This window comes from Chiloscyllium punctatum, chromosome 40, assembly GCF_047496795.1.
Source record: "Chiloscyllium punctatum isolate Juve2018m chromosome 40, sChiPun1.3, whole genome shotgun sequence".
Classification (NCBI taxonomy): Eukaryota; Metazoa; Chordata; class Chondrichthyes; order Orectolobiformes; family Hemiscylliidae; genus Chiloscyllium; species Chiloscyllium punctatum.
Genome location: NC_092778.1, coordinates 40,766,679 through 40,792,146, shown reverse-complemented (window position 1 = coordinate 40,792,146; position 25,468 = coordinate 40,766,679). Strand labels below are relative to the sequence as shown.

The window sequence follows — 25,468 nt, the reverse complement described above, 5'->3', positions numbered from 1 at the left end:
TCCGCCAAACTCATCTTAGGCAAAACAATACCTTCTTTTCTTTGGTACCAGGGAGGCAACAAGCCCTCCAGGAATCACTTTGACAGCCACAGAAACATCTGCCTGACTCTTTGACTATGGAATTTCCTCTCACTTTTGACATACCACTTCTTTTTTCAACATACCACTCCCTAATGCCCACAGACCCCTGGCCACCTGTGCTACATGTTGTGCCATTGACCTGGCTCTGTATGTATTCCTGAGGAACCGCCACCCTCGCCAGTATCCAAAATGAAAGATTACCAATTAATAAACATGATCAATGCCTGCATTATTGCCTTCTTTTCTGAGACTGCTTGCTAGTCACTCACTCCCTTGCTGCTTGTTTGCTTCTAATCTGTAGTACAACCACTTCTCCACATTTCTGTCTTGCCCTACAGATGCACAACAATGACTTGAGCCAATGCTCAATTTCCAGAACCCAGAGCCCAAGCAAGTACTGGCGGTACTTCGTGCAAATGTGTTTGTCTGACACATACCATGTGTCCATGATTTTACACATACCACAAAGTCCGTGCTCCACGTGGCAAGGCTGACCTGACATCATGTAACTTTAAGAATTGTCATTACAATTAGAATAGTAGAAAAACTTAGCTACCAATCAGCTGCTTTCCCTGTACCATTGTATCGCTCAACTACAGGAGGTGGCTCCCAGTTCAATCTCATGCTATTTTCAGTCTCTCAAACTGACCCCTTGCCATGCTGCTTCAAGTTCCTGGACTGCTCCCTGCTTTAGGCCAAAAAGCACTACAATGATGCTTACGTATCCACGAGGGCTGATTTTTAACAGACAGCTGGTCTTTTAAAGATGTTCTGTCATTGCCTGGACCGCTCAGGTGACGCACTGCAGTCCTCACCGGGACAGAGTCTCAGAACAGTGATTGTTTGCTGCATCCGACACAACCAAGCTCAGCAAAGGGTTGAGAAGTTAAAAATGGATAAAGTAGACCAGCTACCTATCTCATCGAAAATGGAAGAAGGGGGAATCTGACGGAGATGCTGAGGGTATCAAAGGGGATGAGTAGGTAGCAGATGAAGCAAAGGCTATAGGCAGATTAGGTATATGGATCTGAGGTGTCATATTAGTGACTTGACTTGAGGGTGATTGACTGTGCATAAACCTTTGTAGCCACTCAAAATTATGAGCCAATTCAGACAGCAGCATTCCTTGCCTCAAGGAAATGCTTGCTATGTAAATTTAAAACATTAAGCTGCTTTGTTTGGCATAGATTATAACTAACTTTGTTCCCTTTTTACCAATTATGTCCTATTTAGTTTCCCATCCAGAGTATAAATATGGAGTTATTTGGAGTTATACGAGGACTGCGCTTATATGACTCAAACCTTAATTTCCAAGGAGCGTTCTTCTAAACCTAAGATATAGAGAGGTTACACTATACTGATTAACTCTCAAATCTCAATTGTGTAGGTTAAATTTCTGCTTTCCAAAGTGCCTCTCAGAGTAAAGCAATGAGTGAGAACTTCGGCAGTCTTGGCACTGCTGCACATAATGTTCACAGAATTGCTCAAGTAATGTACCAGGAAAACATAACTAGTCAGAAGTCATAACAGATTGAAAGAGATCACAGGACTATTGTACAAAGGGCTGAAGAAGTGTCACTGGACCCAAAACATAAACTCTGTGTTCTCCTTGCAAGTGCTGCCATACCTGCTGAGTTTCTCCAGCAATTTGTTTTTGTTTGGCACAAAGAGTTGTATTTGCTTCAAGTGTAATGTTGTAGAGAAGGTTCACATCCCTGCACCAAAAATGGATTCCATGCTTTTTAATCTTTCTTTTCTTACTGTTACATCTTGCTGCCACCTTGGCAGTTACAGCAGAGCTTGAGAATCCCTGCTTACTGTTTTGCCTCAGATGAGTTTGGCGGATGTCCTCTGTTGGGCCTAAAGATTCTGGCCTGCTGCAGATTTCCTGCAACTAGCCACTGAATAAATGCCTCTGTGGCTCAAGTAATGTAGTGAGGGTCTCCGTGCGTATCCAACAAGTACTGATTGCTTTGCCAGGCCATGCCAGCTACCACCCGATCCATGGAAGCAGCCATGTGTTTGCATGCCAGAGCCACAACGTCAAATAGAACCTGAGCAGGTTCCTCTGTCTTTTGCTCTCATCTGTGCGTGATCTCTGGAATTTCGACAAAATGTTCCTTCATTTGCCTCTGCACCCCTATCAGCTCATTAACAACCAAGTCCAGAGGCTAATCATCTGTACTGGGCTCACTCAGCACAGTCCTGCTCTCTAGCGGTCCTCAGTGGCAGAGACCTCAGTCATTTCTCCCTCTTCCAGCTGAAGGCTTGTGCCAATGCTATGCTCACAAAATTTAGACACATTATCCATGAGATGAATGTCTTTGTGCTGGTAAAGGTGGGGAGGAAGACTTTGATGATGTATCCTTTGAGATATATGATACTTCCTTCTCAGAAGTGTGCTGTGAGATACTGTTCGAGAAGACCCTGCAGAGTGGGGCACTTGATCTTGCCTTGAGAGGGGGAATCCAGAGGTTACACTGAAGGTCATAAAGATTTGTAAGTGCCATGGGCCACCACCCTTATGCAAAGTTTTATTAAGATGTTGCTGTTTGATTTACAGCTGAAAATGGCTATTGGAGGCTTTCCTAGTCAATGGCTGTAGATATCCATTTTCCTCTTCAGCACATACATGTCCCGTTTGCTCTCCTGTTACTTCCACTATCTACTCTATGAATTGGGTGGGGAGCCTTATATCATGAAGAGTCTGTCTGTGCAGGTTTACTCTGATTGTGTATATTTTTTTTCAGTAGGAGCAGCGTTAAAGTACAATGGGCAGAGGACAGGGAAGTGGAAGGGATTAGCTAGATCATTCAGGTAGCTAGCGTAGACACAATAGATTGAACCATATCATTTTGTACTATTTGATTTTGTACCTAATCCATACTCTGCCGACCTTTGGAGCTTTTGATGGAACACCATGGAAGGTGCAATGGTAGTGTCCCTATCTCTGAGTCAAGATACCCAGGTACAAGTGCTACCTGCTCCAGAGATGTGTGACTACATTTCTGAACAGATTGATTAGAAAATATCCATCATCTGTGGTACCTGCTTTGGAAGTGTTTGATGGAACAGTGGAGACTAACATTGAAAAATATACTCTGCTTCACCTTAATGTTATCCCACGCTTTATCGTGGTGAAGAATATTATCCTTTGTCCACATTCCCCATCCATTCCTGTGTTCTGAGGACTCATTATGGTCAATGATTCAGCTATTATTTATTCTGAGTGTCCAATTAGTATCTATTGTTTTAAATTATTATTTTTTCTTGTATGTTCAATTGCAGCCTTCTTCAATTGTACAACTACACAATTCATGCTATTTCTAAAGTGTATTTGCAAACAGCCCTTTCACAAAATGGCTCTGTCTTTGCATTTTTTTCCTTTTCCCCTCTGTTATTGATGTTTGTTTTAAAGAGCTTGCTGACAGTCACTCACTCCAGTGTGCTTCCCAAAAGAGTCCAGCTAATTCCAACAGACAAAATCCCTTTACTGTTGGCCAGCCTTGACTGTGATTCAAAGTCATCAAAAAATCAAAGCAGCACGGCATTCCTTTTCAAAAGGTTCCAACATTCCCAAAATTCCTTGCACTTTCATTACATTTCATATTGTATACTAGAGGCTGCTTAACAGCTTCCAGGCTTGGCTCAGATCTGCACACCAGCTGCACTTTGTATTTTGTCAAAATTTTCCGACAATAACTTGGACATGTTCCTTTCTTGACTGGCTGGGGTTCAAAGCTGAAATGTCAAAGCATTACTTTCACTTGCTAACTCATTGGTTGCAGTGAGAGGGACATTAATCTCTGTACGATGGACTAATTAAGCAGCACCATCCACACTGTGTTAGCGTGACTCATTCTTAACCTTTTTACCATGTACCAGAGCCTGGAGCAAAGATTGGATTGCTGCCCCTTCCACAGTCTATGTGTACTCTTCTCTATCCCTGACACCACCCACCAATTTAATCTCCTCTAGCAGCCCATGTACACTCTGTCCTTCTACTGACTCTACCTGTTTAATATGATGACTCAGTTCTGGAAGCTTTTGACCGACAAGGACTGCAAACCATACTAATATAAATTTTAAAATACCTACGCTATTTACAGAGACATGGCTCATCAGGAGTCCATTTGAACCTTCGCCCTGCAGTGAACTGAAATTATATCGCTGATGGTGCACGCTAGCTATAACCAAAACATTTATTAACCCCTTATGCTATACTGTCCACCAGTTAATCTCCTCCCATACCCATGTGCACGCTCCGCTATTGTGGAGTATCAACTGCCCCCATTATTCTCCCTCCACAGTCCCCTCTAACTCTAGCCCTCTGGAATCACAAACTCAAAAATAATCACTCAGACAGGTAGAAACTCTTTTGATGGTTTTTAAATGATGTGAGATTGGGAACACGAAACCATCAAAATAGAAGAATGGAAAGCCGGCTTCACATTGTGCTTTATTAATATGAATTGGAACATCTGTCCAGCGTGAACCATAGCTTACGAGAAAGGAAGGGGTACAGGATTTGCGAGGGGCTTTGGTTGGACCACTGAGCGTTTGTGGGATTGTCAGGGGACTGTGCATTTTGCACAAAAGCGATTGAGAGACTGGAGTTTGGAGGGATTGTGATCAGTGGTGAACCGTAAAGTTGAGGGGGGCAGCGATGTGAGGGCTGTGGACTTTGGAGTGCAGTAATTGTGGAGAGTGTGAAGTTTGGAGGAGCAGTGAGTGAGGGCTGTGGAGTTTGGGAGTTAATTGGTAGACTGTCGGGGTTGGCAGGTGATTGGGTGGGGAATGTGAGGTTTGGAGGTGATTGGGGGGGATGTGGGGTTTAGGGGTGATCGGGGGAATGTGGGGTTTGGGGGTGTTTGGAGAGAATGTGGGATTTGGGGGTGATTGGAGGGAATGTGGGGTTTGGGGGGAATATGGAGTTAGATGTTGATTGGGGGAATGTGGTGTTTGGGGGAATGTGGGGCTTGGGAGTGATCGGGGGAATGTGGGGCTTGGGGGTGATTGGAGGGATTGTGGTGTTTGGGAGTGATTGGGGGAATGTGGGGTTTGGGGTGATCGGGGAAGGTGAGGTTTGGGGGTGTTTGGAGAGAATGTGGGATTTGGGGGTGATTGGAGGGAATGTGGGGTTTGGGGGGAATATGGAGTTAGGGGTTGATTGGGGGAATGTGGTGTTTGGGGGAATGTGGGGCTTGGGGGTGATCGGGTGAATGTGGGGCTTGGGGGTAATTGGAAGAATGTGGAGCTTGGGGGTGATTGGGGGAATGTGGGGCTTGGGGGTGATTGGAGGGATTGTGGTGTTTGGGAGTGATTGGGGGAATGTGGGGTTTGGGGTGATCGGGGGAAGGTGAGGTTTGGGGGATGATTGGGGGAATGTGGGGTTTGGGTTGATCGGGGGAAGGTGAGGTTTGGGGGATGATTGGGGGATTTTGGTGATTGGGGGAATATGGGGTTTGGGGGTGATCGGGGGAATGTGAGGTTTGGGGGTAATTGGGAGAACGAGCAGAGTGATGTTGGGGAAGTAAGAGAGATTGGAGGTGACAGGTGGTGGAGGCAGATGGCTGCAGTTACAGGATCACAGTGTTAGGGTCCAACAACATAACTGAAAACTTCACTTTGCTGGAAATCAGGAGCTGTAGGAAATCTTTTACCTCAAAGGAGATGGGTTCTTGTGGGAGGAGACCACTGTGGGATGGGAGGAGTTGTGGGTGTGGCCCTCGAGGGTCATGCATTCCCATAGATCAACTCCAGTTGCCTTATAGATGACAGCTATGAAAGCAAAGGTTCGTTCTGTGGCTTCCTCCAATATACAGTTCATTTTGTGAATTCATAACCCAATATTTTTGTAACCACAGGCTGGGGTCTTGGACACAGGGAGTTGTACTGGGGATGGGGCAGGGGTGGGGAAGAGGTGCAGATTGGGTCTGGAGTTGTCAAAGTGGGACCCAGGTTGGGGGTAGTGGAGGCAAATAGAGTCCAGAGCAGTAGAATGGAAGTTGACTGTTAGGTACTGGAGGGAGGTCGGGTTTGGAACAGTTGAAAGGGGTTTGCATCCTCTAGCAGGGCTAGGATGTTTGGCTCCTGGGGTGGGGGGGGCGGGGGGGAGGTGTCAGATCTGAAATGGATATAGAACAAGGGAAAAAGTGAGGACTGCAGATGCTGGAGATCAGAGTCGAGAGTGGGGTGCTAGAAAAGCACAGCAGGTCAGGCAGCATCCGAGAAACAGGAGAATCAACGTTTCCAACAAGAGCCCTTCATCAGGAATGAGCCTGATAAATCATTCCTGATGAAGGGCTTATGCCCAAAATGTCGATTCTCCTGTTCCTTGGATGCTGCCTGACCTGCTGTGCTTTTCTCGCACCCCACTCTCAACATAGAACAAGGGAAGTTGAGAGTGGGTCCAGAGTGGGGTAATGAGGGTTCAGCTCCCATGGGGCGAAGGGGTTCAGAATAGTAAAGTGAGATTTGGCTCCAGCAGTAGAGATAGGACAGTCTGTTCTGGAATGAGGGAAGGGGGTTCAGTTCCAGTGAGGTATATAAGGTTGGGTCCAGAGTAGGTGCAGGGCAAGATCTGGTCCTAAATTGGAATAGTGGGTGGTGGGTGTGGAGCTTGGGAAGGGGAAGTGTCATGTCTCACAAGGTGTCAGATTAGAGGGTGGGAGAGGTGTGATCTGGCAGTTGTGGTTACAGATGTGTGAGGTAAGGTCATTGAATAGCTACTTTCTTCCGAACTGTCCAAATTCCCCAATTCAATGTTGCCTTTCAGAACGTTCCAAGGATAGAGGAATTGCTAAGTGGAATCTTCAATTTCCCAGACTAAATCTTTGGAGTTTACTAATCATGGGGATTCTCCAGGGTCCCTGGGGCAGCTCCCATCTATGCTGGAATAATGTTGGTCTGGTTATTGGAAAATCCAGGACCAGTGAGGTTATGTTAAACTTGTATGAAGTAATGGTTCAGCCTCACTGGGGCTATTGTGTCCCATTATGGGAGTCACACTTTATTAAGGATGTGAAGGCATTAAAGAGGGTGCAGAGAATATTCTGAGACTAATTCCAAGGATGAGGAACTTCAGTTATGTAGATACATTGGAGAAGCCATAGCTGTTTTCTTGCAGAAGAGAAGTTTGAGACAATATCTGCTAGAGATATTCAAAACCTTGAAGAGTCTTAAGAGGTATTAGGTAGAAATTGTTCCCACTGGCAGAAGGATCGAGAACAAAGACACAGATTTAAGGTAACTGGCCAAAGAAGCATTAGAGACCTGAGAAAAGTTTTCAGGCAGCAAGTTGTTCAGATCTGCAGTGCACTGCCTGAGACTGTGGCGGAGGCACAACACCCATGAAGGTGGACACCATCCAGTCCAAAGCAGCTCATTTGATTGGCAACACCGCCACAAAATCCATTCCCTCCACCACTGATGCTCAGTAGCAGCAATGTGTACCATGTACAAGATGCACTGCAGTGACTTGCCAAAGATCCTTAGACAACACCTTTCAAACCCACGAGCACTTCCATTGAGAAGGACAAGAAGCAGCAGGAGAATGCCACCATCTTGCAAGTTCTCCTTCAAGCTATTTACCATTCTGACTTGGAAATATATTGCCATACCTTCACTGTCGCTGGGTGAAAATCTGGGCGTTCTCTGCATTATGGGTTATGAACAGTTAAATGGACTGCAGTGATTCAAGAAAGCAGCTGACCTAAACCTTTGCAAGGGCAACAAGGAATGGTCAATAAATGCTGGCCAGCCAGTGATCTTACAATTCAATTTATAAAAAGTAGGATCAATCAAAGCATTCACAGAATCTCAGAAATGTTAAGTTGCTGAAAGATGCGACTTGACCTCTTGGAATGAACATGATGACTTAGTTCCTGACTTCCCCTGTAAACCTCTACACATTGGGTAATTATTTGAATAGAAACAATGTCCTGTAAATGCCTCAGCTGAACCTGCCTTCATCACATTTCTAGGCAGTGCAGACCTCAACTACTCATATAAAAAAAGTTTATTTTTCACATACATTTTCATCCTGTGCATTTTTTTTTAGATTTAAAACATTTAAAGTTAAATTAACTTAGATTATTATCTGAAAAGAAAAAAAGTGTTCAGACTTATGAGGAGAAGGCAGGGAAATGGCACTCAGTTCATTGCTTATTCAGAGAGGAGGCACAAAAGGAATGGGCTGAATGATCTGCTTTTGTACTGAAACAATTCCATAGTTCTGGAAATAACTCACCGACCTGATTGTCATTTCCTCACCTGAACACCTTTGGCTGTTCTGATTACATGCCTACCTCTGTAGCCCCTCATCCAGAGCTGCTTCACTTCCCATAACCTCTACTCACTTGAAGACAAAAGGCGAGTGGACTATCCTCACACAAGATGAAAAGAGCTGACTCTCTTGAGGATGCCACCTTCTCACTAGCACATAACTCAATGAAGCTATCATAAGTCATTTATCTGCTCCTTGCCCACATTGACTGTGCCATAAAAGCAGGAATGGCACATCATCGTTGTTCATCAGTGACCTTGGCAATCTCCTCGGCCAGTCATTTTATGGGATGGTCTGCAGACGATTTATTTCCAACCATGGCAGATTGTCTATGGAAAACAATAATGCCAAATGCACATAGTCATCTAATAAAGGCTGGCTTCTAACAAACCACTTCTCCTTTCTAAGACATTTACTGAAACCTATCTCTTCAACCAATCTTTTGGTCACCTGACCTAATATCTCCTTAAGTGGCTCAGTGTCAAATTTAGCTCTGTAATGTTCCAGTGATGCATCTTTAGATGGTTTTAGTATGTCAAAAGTGCCATATAAATGTAATAATTTGTTGGGATTGTTCTGGTCTGGTAATGATCAGAATGGTAAGAGGACTCAAGTGAAAGTCGAGTTGGGCTGCGGTGAACAATATTAGAAGAGGACAGTGTAGTTGAGAGAGAAACAAAGTTAACATTTCAGGTCAATGGCCTATTGTGAAAACTGCAATTTCTATGTCGGTGCTTTTTCCTGCATTTCTGCTCTCAGCCATTCCCCCTGTACTGTGACAGGATTCCCCTTGTTTTCACTCATTAGTCCTCCCTAAATTGTCTCCCTTTCATACAGCATCTTTCCATACATGTGCAGAAAAAATGCAGCAACAGTGATTTCGTCTCTTCCCTTTTCATTGTTTAAGGCCCTGATCACTATCTTCAGGTAAAACATCTTTAGTCTTCAATTTATCGTACTTGCAAATACTGGAATATGATGTGGGTTCCCCTATATTGGGAAGACCAATAGCTGACTGGGTGACTGCTTTGTGGAAGACCTCCATTAATCTGGAGGCATAACCCTCAGCTTCCTGCTGCTTGTCATTTCGATTCTCCTCCTTACTCCTAGTCTGACGTCTCTGATCTCGGCCTCGTGCAGTGTTCAATTGAAAATCGATGCAGTATTGAGGAATAACACTTCATCTTTCTAACCTTCCAGACTCAACATCTAGATCAACATTTTCAGATTGTAACCTGCTCCCCTACTTTTTTCAAAAGCAGCTTATGAATTGCTACTCCATTAACCCTGCCTCCAGATCCATTTGTCTTTTTACTGTTCTATTGCTTTACACCATTATCGCTTTTGCCAATACATCTCCCCTGCATTCTGCCCTTTCACGCACCAATGTTTTGATCTTTGCCTATGTGCTTGTTCCCCTGCTAGAGGGCACTTGCTTTATGTGAGAGGGGAAAGATTTAAAAGGGACCCGAGAGGCAACAATTTCATGCAGAAGGTGGTACAGGTATGGTATAACCAGCTAGAGGAAATGGTGGAGGTGGGTATAATTACAACATTTAAAAGGCATCTGGGTGGGTACATGAATAGGAAGGGTTTAGAGGGATATGGGCCAAATGCTGGCACATGGGACTAGATCAGTTTAGGATGTCTAGTCCGCTTTCACAAGTTGAACGGAAGGGTCTGTTTCCGTGTTGTATAACTCTATGACTCTGTACTTGCTTCAAACTATCATCATCTTTAACATTTTTCAGTTCAATTTACACAAAATGTTAGTTCTGTCTGATGCTGCCAAATGAGTATTTCCATTGTCTCCTTTTCTTTCACCAAGGACTGTACTACCTGACCACTCACTCCATCCCTCACTAACCACTCACTCCATCCTCACTGACCATTTTACTCCATCCTCATGACCACTCATTCCATCTCTCACTAACCAATCACTCCAACCCTCATTGACCACTCACTCCACCCCTCACTGACCACTCACTCCATCTCTCACTGACCACTCACTCCATCCCTCACTGACCACTCATTCCATCCCTCACTGACCACTCATTCCACCCCTCACTGACCACTCATTCCATCCTCACTGACCACTCACTCCACCTCTCACTGATCACTCACTCCATCCCTCACTGACCACTCATTCCATCCCTCACTGGAGTGAGTGGTCAGTGTGTGATGGTGTGAGTGGTCAGTGAGGGATGGAGTGAGTGGTCAGTGAGGGATGGAGTGAGTGGTCAGTGAGGGTTAGAGTGAGTGGTCAGTGTGGGATGGAGTGAGCGGTTAGTGAAGGATGGAGTGAGTGGTCAGTGAGGGATGGAGTGAGTGGTCAGTGAGGGATGGAGTGAGTGGTCAGTGAGGGGTGGAGTGAGTGGTCAGTGTGGGATGGAGTGAGTGGTCAGTGAGGGATGGAGTGAGTGGTCAGTGAGGGGTGGAGTGAGTGGTCAGTGTGGGATGGAGTGAGTGGTCAGTGAGGGATGGAGTGAGTGGTCAGTGAGGGATGGAGTGAGTGGTCAATGAGGGTTGGAGTGATTGGTTAGTTGAGGGATGGAGTGAGTGGTCAGTGAGGGATGGAGTGAGTGGTCAGTGAGAGGTGGAGTGAGTGGTCAGTGAGAGGTGGAGTGAGTGGTCAGTGAGGGGTGGAGTCAGTAGTCAGTGAGGGTTGGAGTGAGTGGTCAATGGGGGTTGGAGTGATTGGTTAGTTGAGGGATGGAGTGAATGTTCAGTGAGGATGGAATGAGTGGTCAGTGTGGGATGGAGTGAGTGGTCGGTGAGGATGGAATGAGTGGTCAGTGAGGATGGAGTGAGTGGTCAGTGAGGGATGGAGTGAGTGATCAGTGAGAGGTGGAGTGACCACTCACTGACCACTCACTCCATCCCACACTGACCACTCACTCCACCCCTCACTGACCACTCACTCCATCCCTCACTGACCACTCACTCCACCCCTCACTGACCACTCACTCCATCCCTCACTGACCACTCACTCCATCCTTCACTAACCGCTCACTCCATCCCTTACTGACCACTCACTCTAACCCTCAATGAGCACTCACTCCATCCCTCACTAACCACTCACTCTATCCCTCACTCTGACCCCTCAGTCACCAATCCAGTTCGATTGTCAGCTCAGATTCAGATCTCATGGGAGATAGTATGTAATTGACTATTGCAATTAGCTCGAAATGATCAATGAAATGTAAAATAAGATTGTAAGGAATTTGAAAGTTTTGTGCGTATTTTCTCCATGTCACCCATCATTATGTGTAGTACAGCATCTTTCAATGTTTATTTTCACAGAGATCCCAACTGCGTCTCCACGCTGGGTGGCGAGCAGCACAGAGGAGCCTGCAGGTGAGTGAGAAGCATATGGATGCAGTCTTACAGCATACTGGCATCAATCATTTCCTTGAAGAGAGGATAAGGTGGTGAATAAGGCAGGTACAACTGATAGAACGCAGAAAGGGGAAATGAACGGAAAAGATCGCAAGCCCCATGAAAGTTTCATGTGGGCTTCTGTGACTATAGATTACTGTTCTGTGTGCTAATTTGCAGGTTTGAGTCATTTTGTGTGATATTTTGTGCTTCTCTGTAGTTCTATGTGTTACTACAAGATTCAGCATGTTGCTGCTTGGTTCTATATGTTACTATCTTATACTGTGTGGTTCTGTGTGTTACCATTCAATGTGTTACATACTGCATGGCTGTCTAGTTATCATCTGTTACAGTGTGATTCTGTGTGTTACAAACTGACAGTTGTGTTACTGCACAGTTCTGAAACTGTATGGTTCCATGTCTGACCATCGAATACTGTGTGGTTCTATGTATTATTATCAGATACTGTTAGTGGATGGTTCTGTGAGTTACCATCCCCCGATGCTGTGAAGTTCTGGTATTAATTCTATTAATCTCTGGTACTGGGTGTTACTGTATGGTTCTGTGTGTTACTCTGTTGATCTGTGTGTTGCTGTCTGGTTGTCTCCTTTGCTCTGTGGTTCTGTATTACTGTTCAGTTTCATGTGTGTTCTATGTATTTCTTTTTTTTGTATTACCATGTCGTTCACTGTTTTACACTGTTGCTTTGGTACTGTGTGATCCTTTCGGCAGAATTTTATGGGTGGTGGTTTTTTGGCTGAGCATGTTAAGAGTTAGGAACACTATCACCCAAACAATTCTGCCCCTAGATGGTTTCATGTGGGATCCCATTTCCACCTTCTGCCCTACCCCCAATTCTGACTGTCTGCAATCACTAGTTGTCCCAAGAAGCCTTAATCAACTGGAGGGGAGCCTTCTGCATTTTACTTCAAAGGACATCTCATCTCAAAGAGCTGTCTCTATGGTCCCATCATCAACACAAAAAGCAAGGTGAGGTTGTTCATGGCAAGGTCGGAGTGGGCTTTCGACGTCAAGATTTGCGGCAGAGCTCGGATGATGAGGTTGTAAGCAGTTTGTTTGGAAAGTGGATTGGTGATAGAAGTGCTGTGAACATTTCTATCTGAGGCCCTAACTAAGCGATCTACTGCACTTCCCTTATAGCGCTGAACTTCTCCTGCCAGCTAAAGGATTACTGTGAGGTGGAACACAAGCCATAATTTCAGGCCATAAATGTTGAAGAGATCGATAATGTGGAAGCATGGAACAACTGATACAGTGCCCATCCCCCCCCTCGCTCCCCCCTCCATTGAATTCCAGTCAGGAGCAGGTGGAAGTGACTCGTAGAATTTTATGGGTCCCGCCACCTGGAAATCCTTTGATGGGACAATAAAACGTTATGCTCAATGTGTTTCAGTGTGATAGTGTGCTACTGCATGGTTCTGTATGTTACAATGTTGATCTGTGTGTCACTGTGCCTATTTGTGTGGTTCTCGTCAATTCTGCATGATAACTTGTGGTTCTTTGTGTTGCTGTGCAATACTATCTGGTTCTGTTTGCTTCCATATGTTACTGTGGAGTTTCCTGTTGTTCTATGCGTTAGTTGGTGTTCCTGTGTATTATTGTGTGGTCATTAGTTTGGCTGTGTGATTTTTTGTGGTTCTGTGTGTTATTGTACATTAATGTGTGGTTCCCTAAGTGGTTCATTGTGTAACGCATGATTCTGCATGTTACAGTCTGTTACTACGAAGTTATGCATTCTATAGTGTAGTTCTGTGTGTTATGTATTTCTGTGTGGTATTTTGTGGTTCTCTTACTGAGTACACCAACTGTTTGCAGTTGTTTTATAGCCACAGGCTGAACTGTTGCCAAGCCCAACACCAGAACTTCAGAGTTACTGCAAACAATTCTCTTTGCTTTAGTCTAACACAATACAGATCAAATCTGACTGGAGAAAGTTATTTGCTCAGGGCACAGAGTCACCAGCTGCGACAATGTTTTGTTAAAGCTGAGGAGGGGAGAGAGTAAACAGGTCCTTGTGTCAGTCAGCATGTGCTGCTGACATGACTGCTGTCTTACTGTTTTGATTAGAAAATCAATTGGTTACAATACTGGTCTGACTGCTGATCAAGCCTCTCTCTAACAGGCAGAAAGAGAATTCAAGGAGCCCCCAGTGTGAGCAGCAAGTGCACAGCCTGGTATGCAAAAGCACAAAAGTTCATTCAATTCCCACCCACAGGCAGATCTAATCTGCATTTAGATCTGCCACAAAAAAAAAGCATGGTGAGAGAGAAGAGAGAAACAGCCCAAGTGGTGACATTGCAAAACCTTGGCACACTGGGAATGGTGCAGCATCACATGTTCCAGCAAGTGCTAACAAGCGACATATTGACCTACCATGTGACACCAATTTGTGTGAAACTATGTAAAACCATGTGTTATAGTATAATGCTGCATGGGCCAGTGCATCCCTGTGTATTTGATGTGACTGTGTGCTGTTTGTGAAGGTGTGGGATTATGAACAGCTGGATTGTAACTCCATGGGATGATGTACCCTGTGTGACTGCGGCCTGTGTCAGACTGATGCTGAAGGAGACTGTGTACTCCTTGGGACTGTGTCTTGTGTGGCATTTTGAGAGACTATGACCTGAATGGGATTGTATTAGACTATATTAGACTGCTCCAATTGTATGCTGTGTACAATTGTTTGGGACCATGTATTTTGTGGTACTGTTTCAGGACAGTGTAGGACTGTTATTATCTGGGTCAGTGTGGAAGTGTACACCCAGATACAGATCAGCCTGGGAAGAGTTTCAGGGGGCAGAATGATCCCCTCCTATTCCCCTGAAATATCTGAAGATGTGATGCTGAAAATACAATTGGAAATCAAAACACATTAAAGCCAATGTGATTCAGTGGGGATATAAAGTGTAGTGTTAGGGATAAGGAAAAAAGCTTTTAAAACATGCAAGGTCCTGGTGGTAGGAGAATTCAGCCAATTATAAAGTAAGCAAAAGTGGATGAAAACAATGATGAAGGCAGCCAAAATAAACATTGAATGTAAGGTTACTGAGAACATGTCAGGGAACAGCTCAGGAAAAGGAGGGAAGGGTGCCTAGGACGGATATATTCCAGGAATAGCAAAGAAAGAGAAAATAGCAGCCAATAACAGCAGACAAATGGCTACAAAGTTGTATGTGTCCACAAATTCTAATAGGTAGAGGGATAAGATAAAGTCTGCTAAATGGAGAAAGTCCATGGAGTTAAAAAGTAGCTAACAATACTGCATTAGTTAAAAAGTATCAAGACAAATCTTCAAACTGAAGACCAATAGATTTAGTATCAGTTGTAGGGAAAACTTTTGAATAATTTTGAATGCAGTTGTACACTTGGCAAGGCAAATGTTGGCCATGGATGGCAAATGGACCCAACAAAGAAACATCATATTTAAATAATTCAAAGGCAAGACAATGCAATTTATATCATGTACTGGACGTTCTGAAAGTTTTCACAGAAGGGGCTATTAAATGAGTTAAGACACATGCAATTGAAGGCTAATTATTAAACTGATTCAATGATAAGTAACCAGTGGTGTCTGATTAGAATCTAAGTTAATTTCTTAGTCAACACAATAAGGAGGATTGTATAAATGTTTTCTAATGACAGATTGGTTGCTAGTATGCTAACTTTAGTGTAGAGGTAGGCATGCAAGTTACAAAGTGACATCAACAGATTTAGTAAATCAAAGATACCATGGCAGATGACTTTCAAAACAATTAAGTATGAGATCATCCATTTTGGTTAAAAAGGGACAGATTTGACTATGGCGTAAATGGTGGATTGCAAGGATATTTAGGGATTCGAGTATGCCCATCACGAAAATGGTCTGGTCATATATATAATATAAATTAAAAGGCTCATGGAATATTAATGGCTAGAGGGCTAGAGTATGAAGAGGAAGACCTTTTGCCACAGCCATACAAAGCACGAGCTAGACCACACATACAGTATTGTGTACTGCTCTGAGCACCTTTTCTTAATGAAAATATATTGACTCTGGATGGATTGTAGACAGATTCACCAGAATGTTACAAAACTTAAAAATTTAGATTACAGGTAGAGATTATACTAACCACACACGCATTCCTGGGGATATGGAAAATTAAGGAACCCATATAGTAAAAATAACTTTGTTTTTCCTCCTGGGGGAGTCGGGAGACCAGGAGAAGGAGTCACAGCCTCAGAACTAGGCCGTGCAGCAGAGATATGAAGAAGCACTTCAGGGTGATAGATGTATAGATCTCTTCCAATAGAATTAATAATTTAAAATCTGAGATTGAAAGATATTTTCTAGCAATAGTCAAGAAGAAAATGGATACAGGCAATGGACAGAGTTAAGACACGTACGAAATAGGAACAAGTGTAAGCTAGTCTGCTCCTCAAACAATCTCTGCAATTCTGTAAAATCTCAAATAATTCCAATCTCAACTTCATTTTCTTATCTGTTTCTCATATCTTTGCATTCCCTCAGAGTCCAGAAATCCAATGTTCTAGACTATGTTCAATAATGGATCATCCACAACCCTTTGGGATAGAGAAATCTAAGGATTCATAGCCCTCTAGTGAAGACATTTGTCCTCAATTCAGTCCTCAAGGCTGATCACTTATCTAGGTTTGGGTTGAAAAATGGAAAGTAACATATGCCCCACACAAATGCCAGGTAATGACCGTCTTAATAACAGACAATCTAACCACCACCCTTTGACATTGAATGGCATTACCATCACTGATTGCCACACTTTCAACATCCTAGGGCTTACTATTGACTAGAAACTGAATGGGGCCAGCCATAAAAATATTCTGACTACAAAAACAGGGCAAAGGCTGGAAACTTTATAGTGAAGAATTTACATCCTGACTTCCCAGAGCCTGTCCATCAACTACAAGGTGTAAGTCGGGTGTGTAGTGGAATGCTGTTCAGTTGCCTGGGTAAGTCCAGTTCCAAGTACATTCAGGAAACTCAACACCTTGCAGAACATACCTGCCTGCTTGATTGGCACTTCATCCAACATGTTATAAGAGATTTACTCTCTCCACCAATGATGCACAGTGACTGCAGTGTATCATACACAAATTGCATTACAGAAATACAAAAAAAACTTCCTTTGACAGCACCTTTCAAAGGTGCAAATTCTACCACCTAGAAGGACAAACTTAGCAGATGCATGGAAACACCACCACTTGAAAATCCTCTCCAAGTCACTCACCATCCTGCAGAAGAACTTTCTCGCTGTTACTTCCCAGATACTGGGTCAAAATCCAGGAACTCCATTCGGGATATCACTGGTGGTGTACATATATCACAACCCATTGCAATTCCTGTGCCAGATTTCAGGGTCAGGCATATCTTCTATTTATGAATTGGTCATTTATCTTTCTATTAGAACATAGAATATAGGAATGTACAGCACAGTACAGGTCCTTCGGCCCTCGATGTTGCACTGACCTTTTATCCTATTCTAAGATTCAACTAACCAACATACTCTTCATTTTACTATCACCCATGTGCCTATCCAAGAATATTTTAAATGTCCCTAATGCATCTGATTCTACTACCGCCGCTGGCAGTGCAATCCACACATGCAGCCACCAGTCTCTGTGTAAAGAACCTACCTCTGACATCTCCCCTAAACCTTCCTCCAATCACCTTAAAATTATGCTCCCTCTCGTGATAGCCTTTTCTGCCCTGGGAAAAAGTCTCTGGCTATCCACTCTATCCTCTCATCATCTTGTATGCCTCTATCCAGTCACTTATCATCCTTCTTCACTCTAATGAGAAAAGCCCTAACTCCCTCAAATTGCAATGTCCTGTTGCAACCTCCAAAAGCCCTCCACAATATCCACCATTCCACCAAGCTTTGTGTCATCAGCAAACCTATTAACCCACCCTTCCACTTCCTCATCCAAGTTATTCATAAAAATCACAAACAGCAGAGGTTCCAGAACAGATCCCTGTGGAACACTACTGGTCACCGAACTCCAGGGTGAATACTTTCCATCAACTACCACCATCTGTCTTCTACGGGCCAGCTGATTCTGTATCCAGACAGTCAAATTTCCCTGTATCCCATGACTCTTTACTTTCTGAATAAATGTACCATGAGAAACATTATCAAACCTCTTGCTAAAACCCATGTACACCACATCCACTGCTCTAACTTCATTAATGTGTTTTGTCACATCCTCAAAAAATTCAATAAGGCTTGTGAGGCACAACCTGCCCCTCACAAAGCCATGCTGACTATCTCTAATCAAACTATGCTTTTCCAAATATACATAAATCCTGTCTCTCAGAATCCTCTCCATTCATTTGCCCACCACCGATGTAAGACTGACTGGTTTGTAATTCCCAGGGTTATCCCTATTCCCTTTCTTGAAGAAGAAAGTGATATTTGTCACCCTCCAATCATGTGGTACTACTCCAGTGAACAGTGAGGATGTAAAGATCATCACCAAAGGCAGAGCAATCTCTTCCCTCAGTTCCAGTAGTAACCTTGGGAACTATTATTTTTGGGAGTTTTCTATGTACAAATTGGACACTGCAATTCTAACACTGCCATCACTTAAATACTTCAAAAGTATTTAAGTGGGTAATTAGTAATAAACACTATAGAAATGCAAAGCATTATTTCTAGTGAGTGGGATAGTGTGATGATTGGGCTTTTGCAGGAATTGGAAACCACTCCTCCAGCTTTTAATCACACCCACTCAGAACAATTTATGGGAAACTCACTGAAGTGAATTGCTCATATTTTTAGGGTTTTTTTCTACAACTTATTAAAATTTTCCAAAGCATACCATCACCCTGTGAAGCATATTGTGAATGGGATGTCAGAGAATTCACCATGAATCAGCAATTTCCTTCTGAATTGCTTGTGCTGTTTTTGGCACAGCCCAGACACAATGATCTCAGCATTTGGGCCCAAGTGATGGACCATTTCAGAGAATCTGCACATTCCCTTTTTGACCAAGCTATGTGTAGAATGAAAGAGGGAAAGAAAGGCTCTGAAATGTCTTCATTTACAATTTGAACAGAAATGATCTTCACAGCAAATTGTTTTGCGAATTAAGACTCTATTATTGAAAAGTAGAGGTGGAAACATCTTGTTATAATATATACAAATGCCAGAGATAATCAAAACTCTTTCTCACTAATTGTTACCCTGTGAGAGTCCAGCTGCTGCTTAGTGAGACAATGCACCTCAGCATTGTGTGGGATTATGTTCAGGGGGGAATCGATTCTGTCACTGGGAAGCACTGACAAAGCTGGTGTAAACTGGACAGTTGTAAACAAAATTGGTCTCAGTTACTGTGAGAGGAAGATGAGAAGATTCAATCAGAGATCCTACTCCTCAACAGATCCTTATGCACATTTTCAGAGAACATCTCCAGGGCACACGCACCAACCAACCCCACTGCCCTGTGGCTGACCACTTCAATCCCCCTTCCACCCTGCCAAGGACATGCAAGTTCTGGGCTTCCTCCACGTCCAAATCCTAACCACCCGATGACTGAAGGAAGAACACCTCATCTTCCACCTTGGAACCCTCCAATCACACAGAATCAATGCCGGTTTCACCAGTATCTTCATCCCCCCTCCCCCCATGTTATCCCAGATCCAACCCTCCAACTTGGCACCACCCTCTTGTCCATCTTCCTTCTCACCTATCTGCTCCAACCTATCGTCATCACTTCCCACCTTCATCTACCTATCACGTTGCTAGCCACCATGCCCCAACCCCACCCCCTCCCATTTATCTCACAGCCCCCTTGCCCCCCTCCACACACGCACACACACATTCCTGATGAAGAGCTTATGCTCAAAACATTGCTTCTCCTGCACCTTGGATGCTGCCTGACCGGTTGTGCTTTTCCAGCACCACCCTTTTTGACTCTTTTCTATTCATGTACCTATCCAAGTATTTTTTAAGTGTTGTAACTGTACCTACACCTATCAATTCCTCTGGCAGTTTTTTCCACATATGATACTGTGTGAAAAATTTGCACTGCGGTTCCTTTTAAATCTTAAAAATATACCCCCTTGTTCTGAACACCTCCACCCAAGGAAAAAGACTTTGCTATTTGCCTTATCTATATTTGCCTCACGATTTTATAAACCTCAATAAGGTCACCCCTTAGCCTCCTATGATCCAGTGAAAAAGTCCCAGCCTATCCAGCCTCTCCTTATAACTTGAACCGTCCAGTTCCCAGCCACATCCTGATAATTTTTTTCTGAACTCTCTCCAGTTTAATAATATCCTTCCTGTAACAGGGTGACTAGAACTGTACACGATACTCCAAAAGTGGCCTCTCCAATGTCCTGTACAACCACAACATAACACCCTAACTCTTATACTCAATGGTCTAAGCGTGCTAAGCACCTTCTTAACCACCCATGTATATCAATGATGCAACTTTCAAAGAATTTTGCACCTGAACCCTTAGGTTTCCTGATCCCTGTTTCTTTAATGGTTTCTCTTAGATGTCTAAATCTCTGACCTCTTTCTGCATTGTAAATACTAACTTAAAATAAATATTTAGAATAGCCATAATTTCCTTATTTTCATTGACAATATCAGTTTTATCAATTTTCAAGAAACCCGCATGTTTCTGACTACCTTTTTCTTCATCTCACACAGAAAGTTGCTCTTGGTATCATCTGAGCATGAAAAAAGCCCCATGTGATTAAAGTTTACAGGTTTAACTCGAGTATTATTCATTTATTCTGACCACCTTATGCAATTGCAAAAACATTTTAAGAAACCCTTCTAAACTTGCATCCCATGAATGGATATTAAAAAAAACGACTTGAGGGACTAAATAGCCTAATCCTGTTTCTATGTCTCTATTGATCTCCACTCACACTACCACCAACAGTACCCAGTACAAGCACCCTACCAAACATGGGACAGCATGCAGGTCCTCACAAAGTGGCCTGCACTAAGGTGCTGCAGAGCCTAACTCCCTAGCCCTGGTGTTTTTATATTCCTGAAGATTGCAGAGAGGGTTATTTGTGTTTGCAAGGGCTCCTGCACTCTTCAACTGATCTACTCTGATTCCTTCTCAACTTCTTAGTTTTAGATCTGTTTATAGTGGCTGTGAGCCAGAGACATAGCTCAGACAAAGTATTAAAATATGCTGTTTTTGGAACTGTGACTCAGGCAATTCTTGGCAGGGTGCAAATTAACCCCAGCCCCTCACCTGAATAAATTATGCAAATTATAAATAGTTGAACAATAGTATTTTGGTTCCCTTGTCTAGGGTTCCCCAATGTGGAACTAACATTTTGCTGTGTTTTGTATTTCTCTCTTGCTTTCTTTCTGTCCATCCCCTTTTTCTTCTGCCTTTCATTGTCTCTTCTCATGCTATCTAAAAAGCTCTGAATTTCAAATCTGCCCTCTCATCCATGCCACCTATACCTCTGTCTCTTTACCTCTCATTTTCTGCTTGTTACTCTCACACTCACTATTTTACATTCTCGCCTCCTATTAAGGTTAGATTCTGTTGGCAATATTAGACTCATTGTAGGAAGATTTTGAAGACCAGAGAGTATATAGTTAGAGGTTAGAGATTACTTACAGTGTGGAAACAGGCCCTTCTGCCCAACAAGTCTACACTGACCCGCCAAAGCGCAACCAACCATACCCTTCACCTAACACTACGGGCAATTTAACATGGCCAATTCACCTAACCTGCACATCTTTGGACTGTGGAAGGAAACCGGAGCACCCGGAGAAAACCCATGCAGACACAGGGAGAATGTGCAAACTCCACACAGCCTGAGGTAGGAATTGAACCTGGGTCTCTGGCGCTGTGAGGCAGCAGTGCTAACCACTGTGCCACCGTGCCGCCCGCTAGTGTAGTCTCACAGGGGAGATACCAACATTGTGATGCTGCCGTGTAAGGAGGAAATAAATACTGAGACTAAATCTATTGGAGCAATGGGTTAGTAAATATTTAATTGAGGTTTAACTATAATGAAGGATTTTAGTTCTGCCCTTAATGACAGAGCGCGATGAGGGGCATCAGCAGAAATTGTTTTATACAGTGGGTAGTTATTGATCTGTTTAATCAGTTACATAATATTTAAACGTCTTTTTGCTTGTACTCTTTGTTCTTCTCTCTGAATGATATCAATCCCTCATTCAATACCTCCAAATTAACTTTCTCTCATTAGTTCTTTCTTTGTTATCTCTTATTCACTTACACTGTTCTCTTCCACATCTTCTCCCTTCCTTTCTCATTCTCCCATCTTTCCAACCAATGCAATGATATTGCTGGGTTAGATGTAAACTTCTTTCTTAAGTGCCTAATGGTGTCATTAAGAACTTCTCTAGTACATTAAATATCAATCATAGAACTTTCAAGGCAACACACTTCTCTCTTAAAGTTCATGAGCTTTTTGACTTATTATTCATTGATACAATATGAATGTCATATGAACATATGAACAAGGAACAAGAGTAGGCCATTCAGCCCGTTGTGCCCATTCCACCATTCAATAAGATCATGGCTGATCTGGTAGTAACCTCAACTTTACATTCTTGCATATCTCTGTAAATCTTTCAACCTCTTGGGAATCAAGAACCTCTCTGCCCCTGCCATAAAAATGTTTAAAGATTTGGTGTCTATTGTCCTTTGAAGAAGTGAATTCCAAAGACTAATGACCCTCTGAGAGAGTTCATTTTTCCTCATCTCTACCTTAATTGGGTGACCCCTTAATTGTAAACTATAAACATAGTTCTAGATTCTTCCACAGGAAGAAACAACCTTTTAATATCCACCCAGTCAAGTGTCTTCAGGATCTTATATGCTTCAACTAAGTCTCCTCTGACCCTTCTAAACTTCAGAGGATATTGGCTCAGCCTGTCCAGCCTTTCCTCATAAAGCAATCCTCTTATTCCAGGAATTAGTCCAGTTGACTTCAATGAACTGCTTCCAACACATTAACATCCTTTCATAAGTACGGTCACTAGTACAATGCACAGTACTCTAGAGGGCATAAGTTTAAGATGAGTAAGTGGTTTAGAGGAGATTTGAGAAAAAAACTTTCACCCAGAGTATGAATGAAATATGGAATTTGCTACCTGAGAGGATAGTGGAAGAAGGTACTCTCACATTTAAGAAGCATATCAATGAGCACTTAAAATGCCAGAGCATATTAAGCTATGGATCAAGTGCCAGTAAATGGGATTAGTGTAGTTTGGTGTTTGTTGGTCAGCATAGACATAAAGGGCTGAAGGGCCTGTTTCTACGCTGTAGGTTCTATGACTCTACTCCACATGCGGTTTCATCAATGCCTTGTATAACTGAGGCACAAAGGCTAAGTAGAGGTGGTGGTGGTGGTGGTGGTGGTGGTGGTGGGGGGGGAGGCGGTATTTGAGGGAAGGGGGTTTGGTTATATCATTGAACTAATCAAGAGCCAGGCTAACTGCTCTGATGACATGGGATCAAATCCCACCATTGCAATTGCTGGAATTTCTTTTCTTTAATTCACTCATGAATTAAAGGCATCACTAGCTGGCCAGCATTTATTGCCTGTCCCCCGAGTTGCCTTGAGAAGATGGTGATTACTTACCTTCTTGAACTGCTGCAGTCCCTGTGCTGTAGGTTCCCCAACAATGCCTTCAGGGAGTGAATTCTGCCATCCTGCTCCAGCCTACATGTGATTCCACATCAAAAGCAATATGGTTGACTCTGAAATGGCCTAACAAGCCATTCATTTCAATGGTAATTAGGGGTAGACCACAAATGCTGGTATAGATTATGCTGATAGCAATAAGTACAAGCACATTTGGTCAATGCTGTTGACCCATACCTGCCCTGAAATAGCTCCTGTAAGCTACTAAGTTATTAAATAATTAGAGACGGGCAATAAATGCTTGCATTGCGAGTGATATTCACATCCCATGAAAGAATGAATTAAAAAGCATGAAAAATATCCAACCACTCATCACATCACTCTAAAAACACACCATAGTCATTCCATAGACTTTGTTATTGCAGAGGTCAGTCAAAAGCACTTGAGCTTCAAGCTGCATAACATATCATTTGAAACTGCCCTCGTGGTGTCTGTGGGAGGATGGCCATTGAACATGTGAGAGCACAGATATTCTGTGGCTAGAGGGAGAGATTCTCATATTTGCACCAACCACCTATGCCACCACCATTCCCAAAATGCAACAATATCGGGGCCACTTCAGAAACTGACACAAATGCAAAACGTGTCATTTCTGAGTTTGAGCCTTCTGTAGTAACAGCACCCAGCAGTACTAAGTAACCCAAATGTACAGACTTCAATCCACAATTTCAAATTTGATGTTTGCAATTGTAACTTTGATTTGAAATATAAATCAAGATGGTGTCTGAGTTGAGAGAAGGAATATTGAGGTGTGGTTCAGATAATCATCCTGTGGCCAGTATATAAAGTGACAAAACTATCACTTGAAAATCTCCTCAATGAACAACCCAAAGGCAGTGAGTCCAATTCTCAAATTGCCATGTTAACAACTTTATTCAGCAAATCTGAACATAAAGTAATAAGGGATTGGCAATAAATGCTGGCTTTGCTTGTGCCTAGGAAGATTAATAGAATGTAATGTTTCAGTGTGGGGAAATTGACTTAAAAATATTTAGTTATGGAACATCACAATCCTGTGAGGTCGACACTTACAAAGATGCAAAGCCCTTTTGAGTGAAGAAATGTATCTTCATCTCAGTCCTAAATGGTCAGCTATTCTCTTGAAACTGTACACCCCCTCTTTATAAACCCTAACAACCACGTTGCCCCAGCCACCCAGAATGAATTCTACATTCCCCAGCCAGGATGGGCTACCTCCCAGTGTGGACTTTGTGAAGCCCCTTCAGAATACTCTATGATTCAAGACATCATCTCTTGTTCTGCTAAACTCCAGAGATTCATAACATTTTTATCCAATAACACATCAAATTCAACAAACAATAATGAACACTTTGCCCTTGTTCATCTCTTTAGCAGTTGTCTTGTGGTATCTTTGTCTGACCTAGCTACTTCGTGGCTGCAACATGACTGAGGAGGTTGGGCAGGGCAATGGCAGAGACTGCAGATGACCTTGAACAGATTTTGGTCAGGCTTTGGACTGCACCATCTCACCATAGGGTGGTAACAGTCTGTTCTGGCTAGCTGAGAGATAGAGTCCAAATGGTATCATCCTGTGAGAGAACAATCTGTTTGCGTTTCACTGAGTCACTGTCAATGCCTTGGAGTGGTTCCTCAGCAATCTTATTAATCTGTTGAAACACAGGTCCCTGGACAGCTGTGAGACTGTGAAAAAAAATCTTTTGAACACTAGTCTTTGCAGCTATCATACCGAATGTCCGAATTGCACGGTATCAAGCGTGAATCTCAGGACCCCTAGTGCAGTAGGCCCTAACTTCCACAGTGGAAAAGATGGGCTCTTTGTCGTTCCCAAGCCATGTGTCAAGTTGCAGTCAGACTCCTTCATGCGTCTTGATAATGAAGGGCAGTTCACTTTCCAATACACCAAATATCTCTGTGTCTTCTCTTGGATGGCACTCCATTAAAATCTTTCTCTAAACCTCTAGCAGCAGAATTATTCTGCAGCCTCACCCTGCAATAAACTGACATATAAATTAATCTTTCGCCCTGATCTGGCTGCAGTTCAC

The 25,468-nt window shown here is 43.1% G+C and overlaps 1 protein-coding gene across 2 annotated transcripts in view; it reads left to right on the top strand.

Moving 5' to 3' along the window:
• Positions 1 to 25,468, top strand: part of LOC140464491 (netrin-3-like) — a 187,840-nt gene that overhangs the window by 125,879 nt on the left and 36,493 nt on the right. For both annotated transcript variants that reach the window (XM_072559616.1, XM_072559615.1), the window contains exon 5: positions 11,672 to 11,725. In XM_072559616.1, the coding sequence (XP_072415717.1) occupies positions 11,672 to 11,725 (54 nt within the window). The remainder of the gene's footprint in view (positions 1 to 11,671; positions 11,726 to 25,468) is intronic.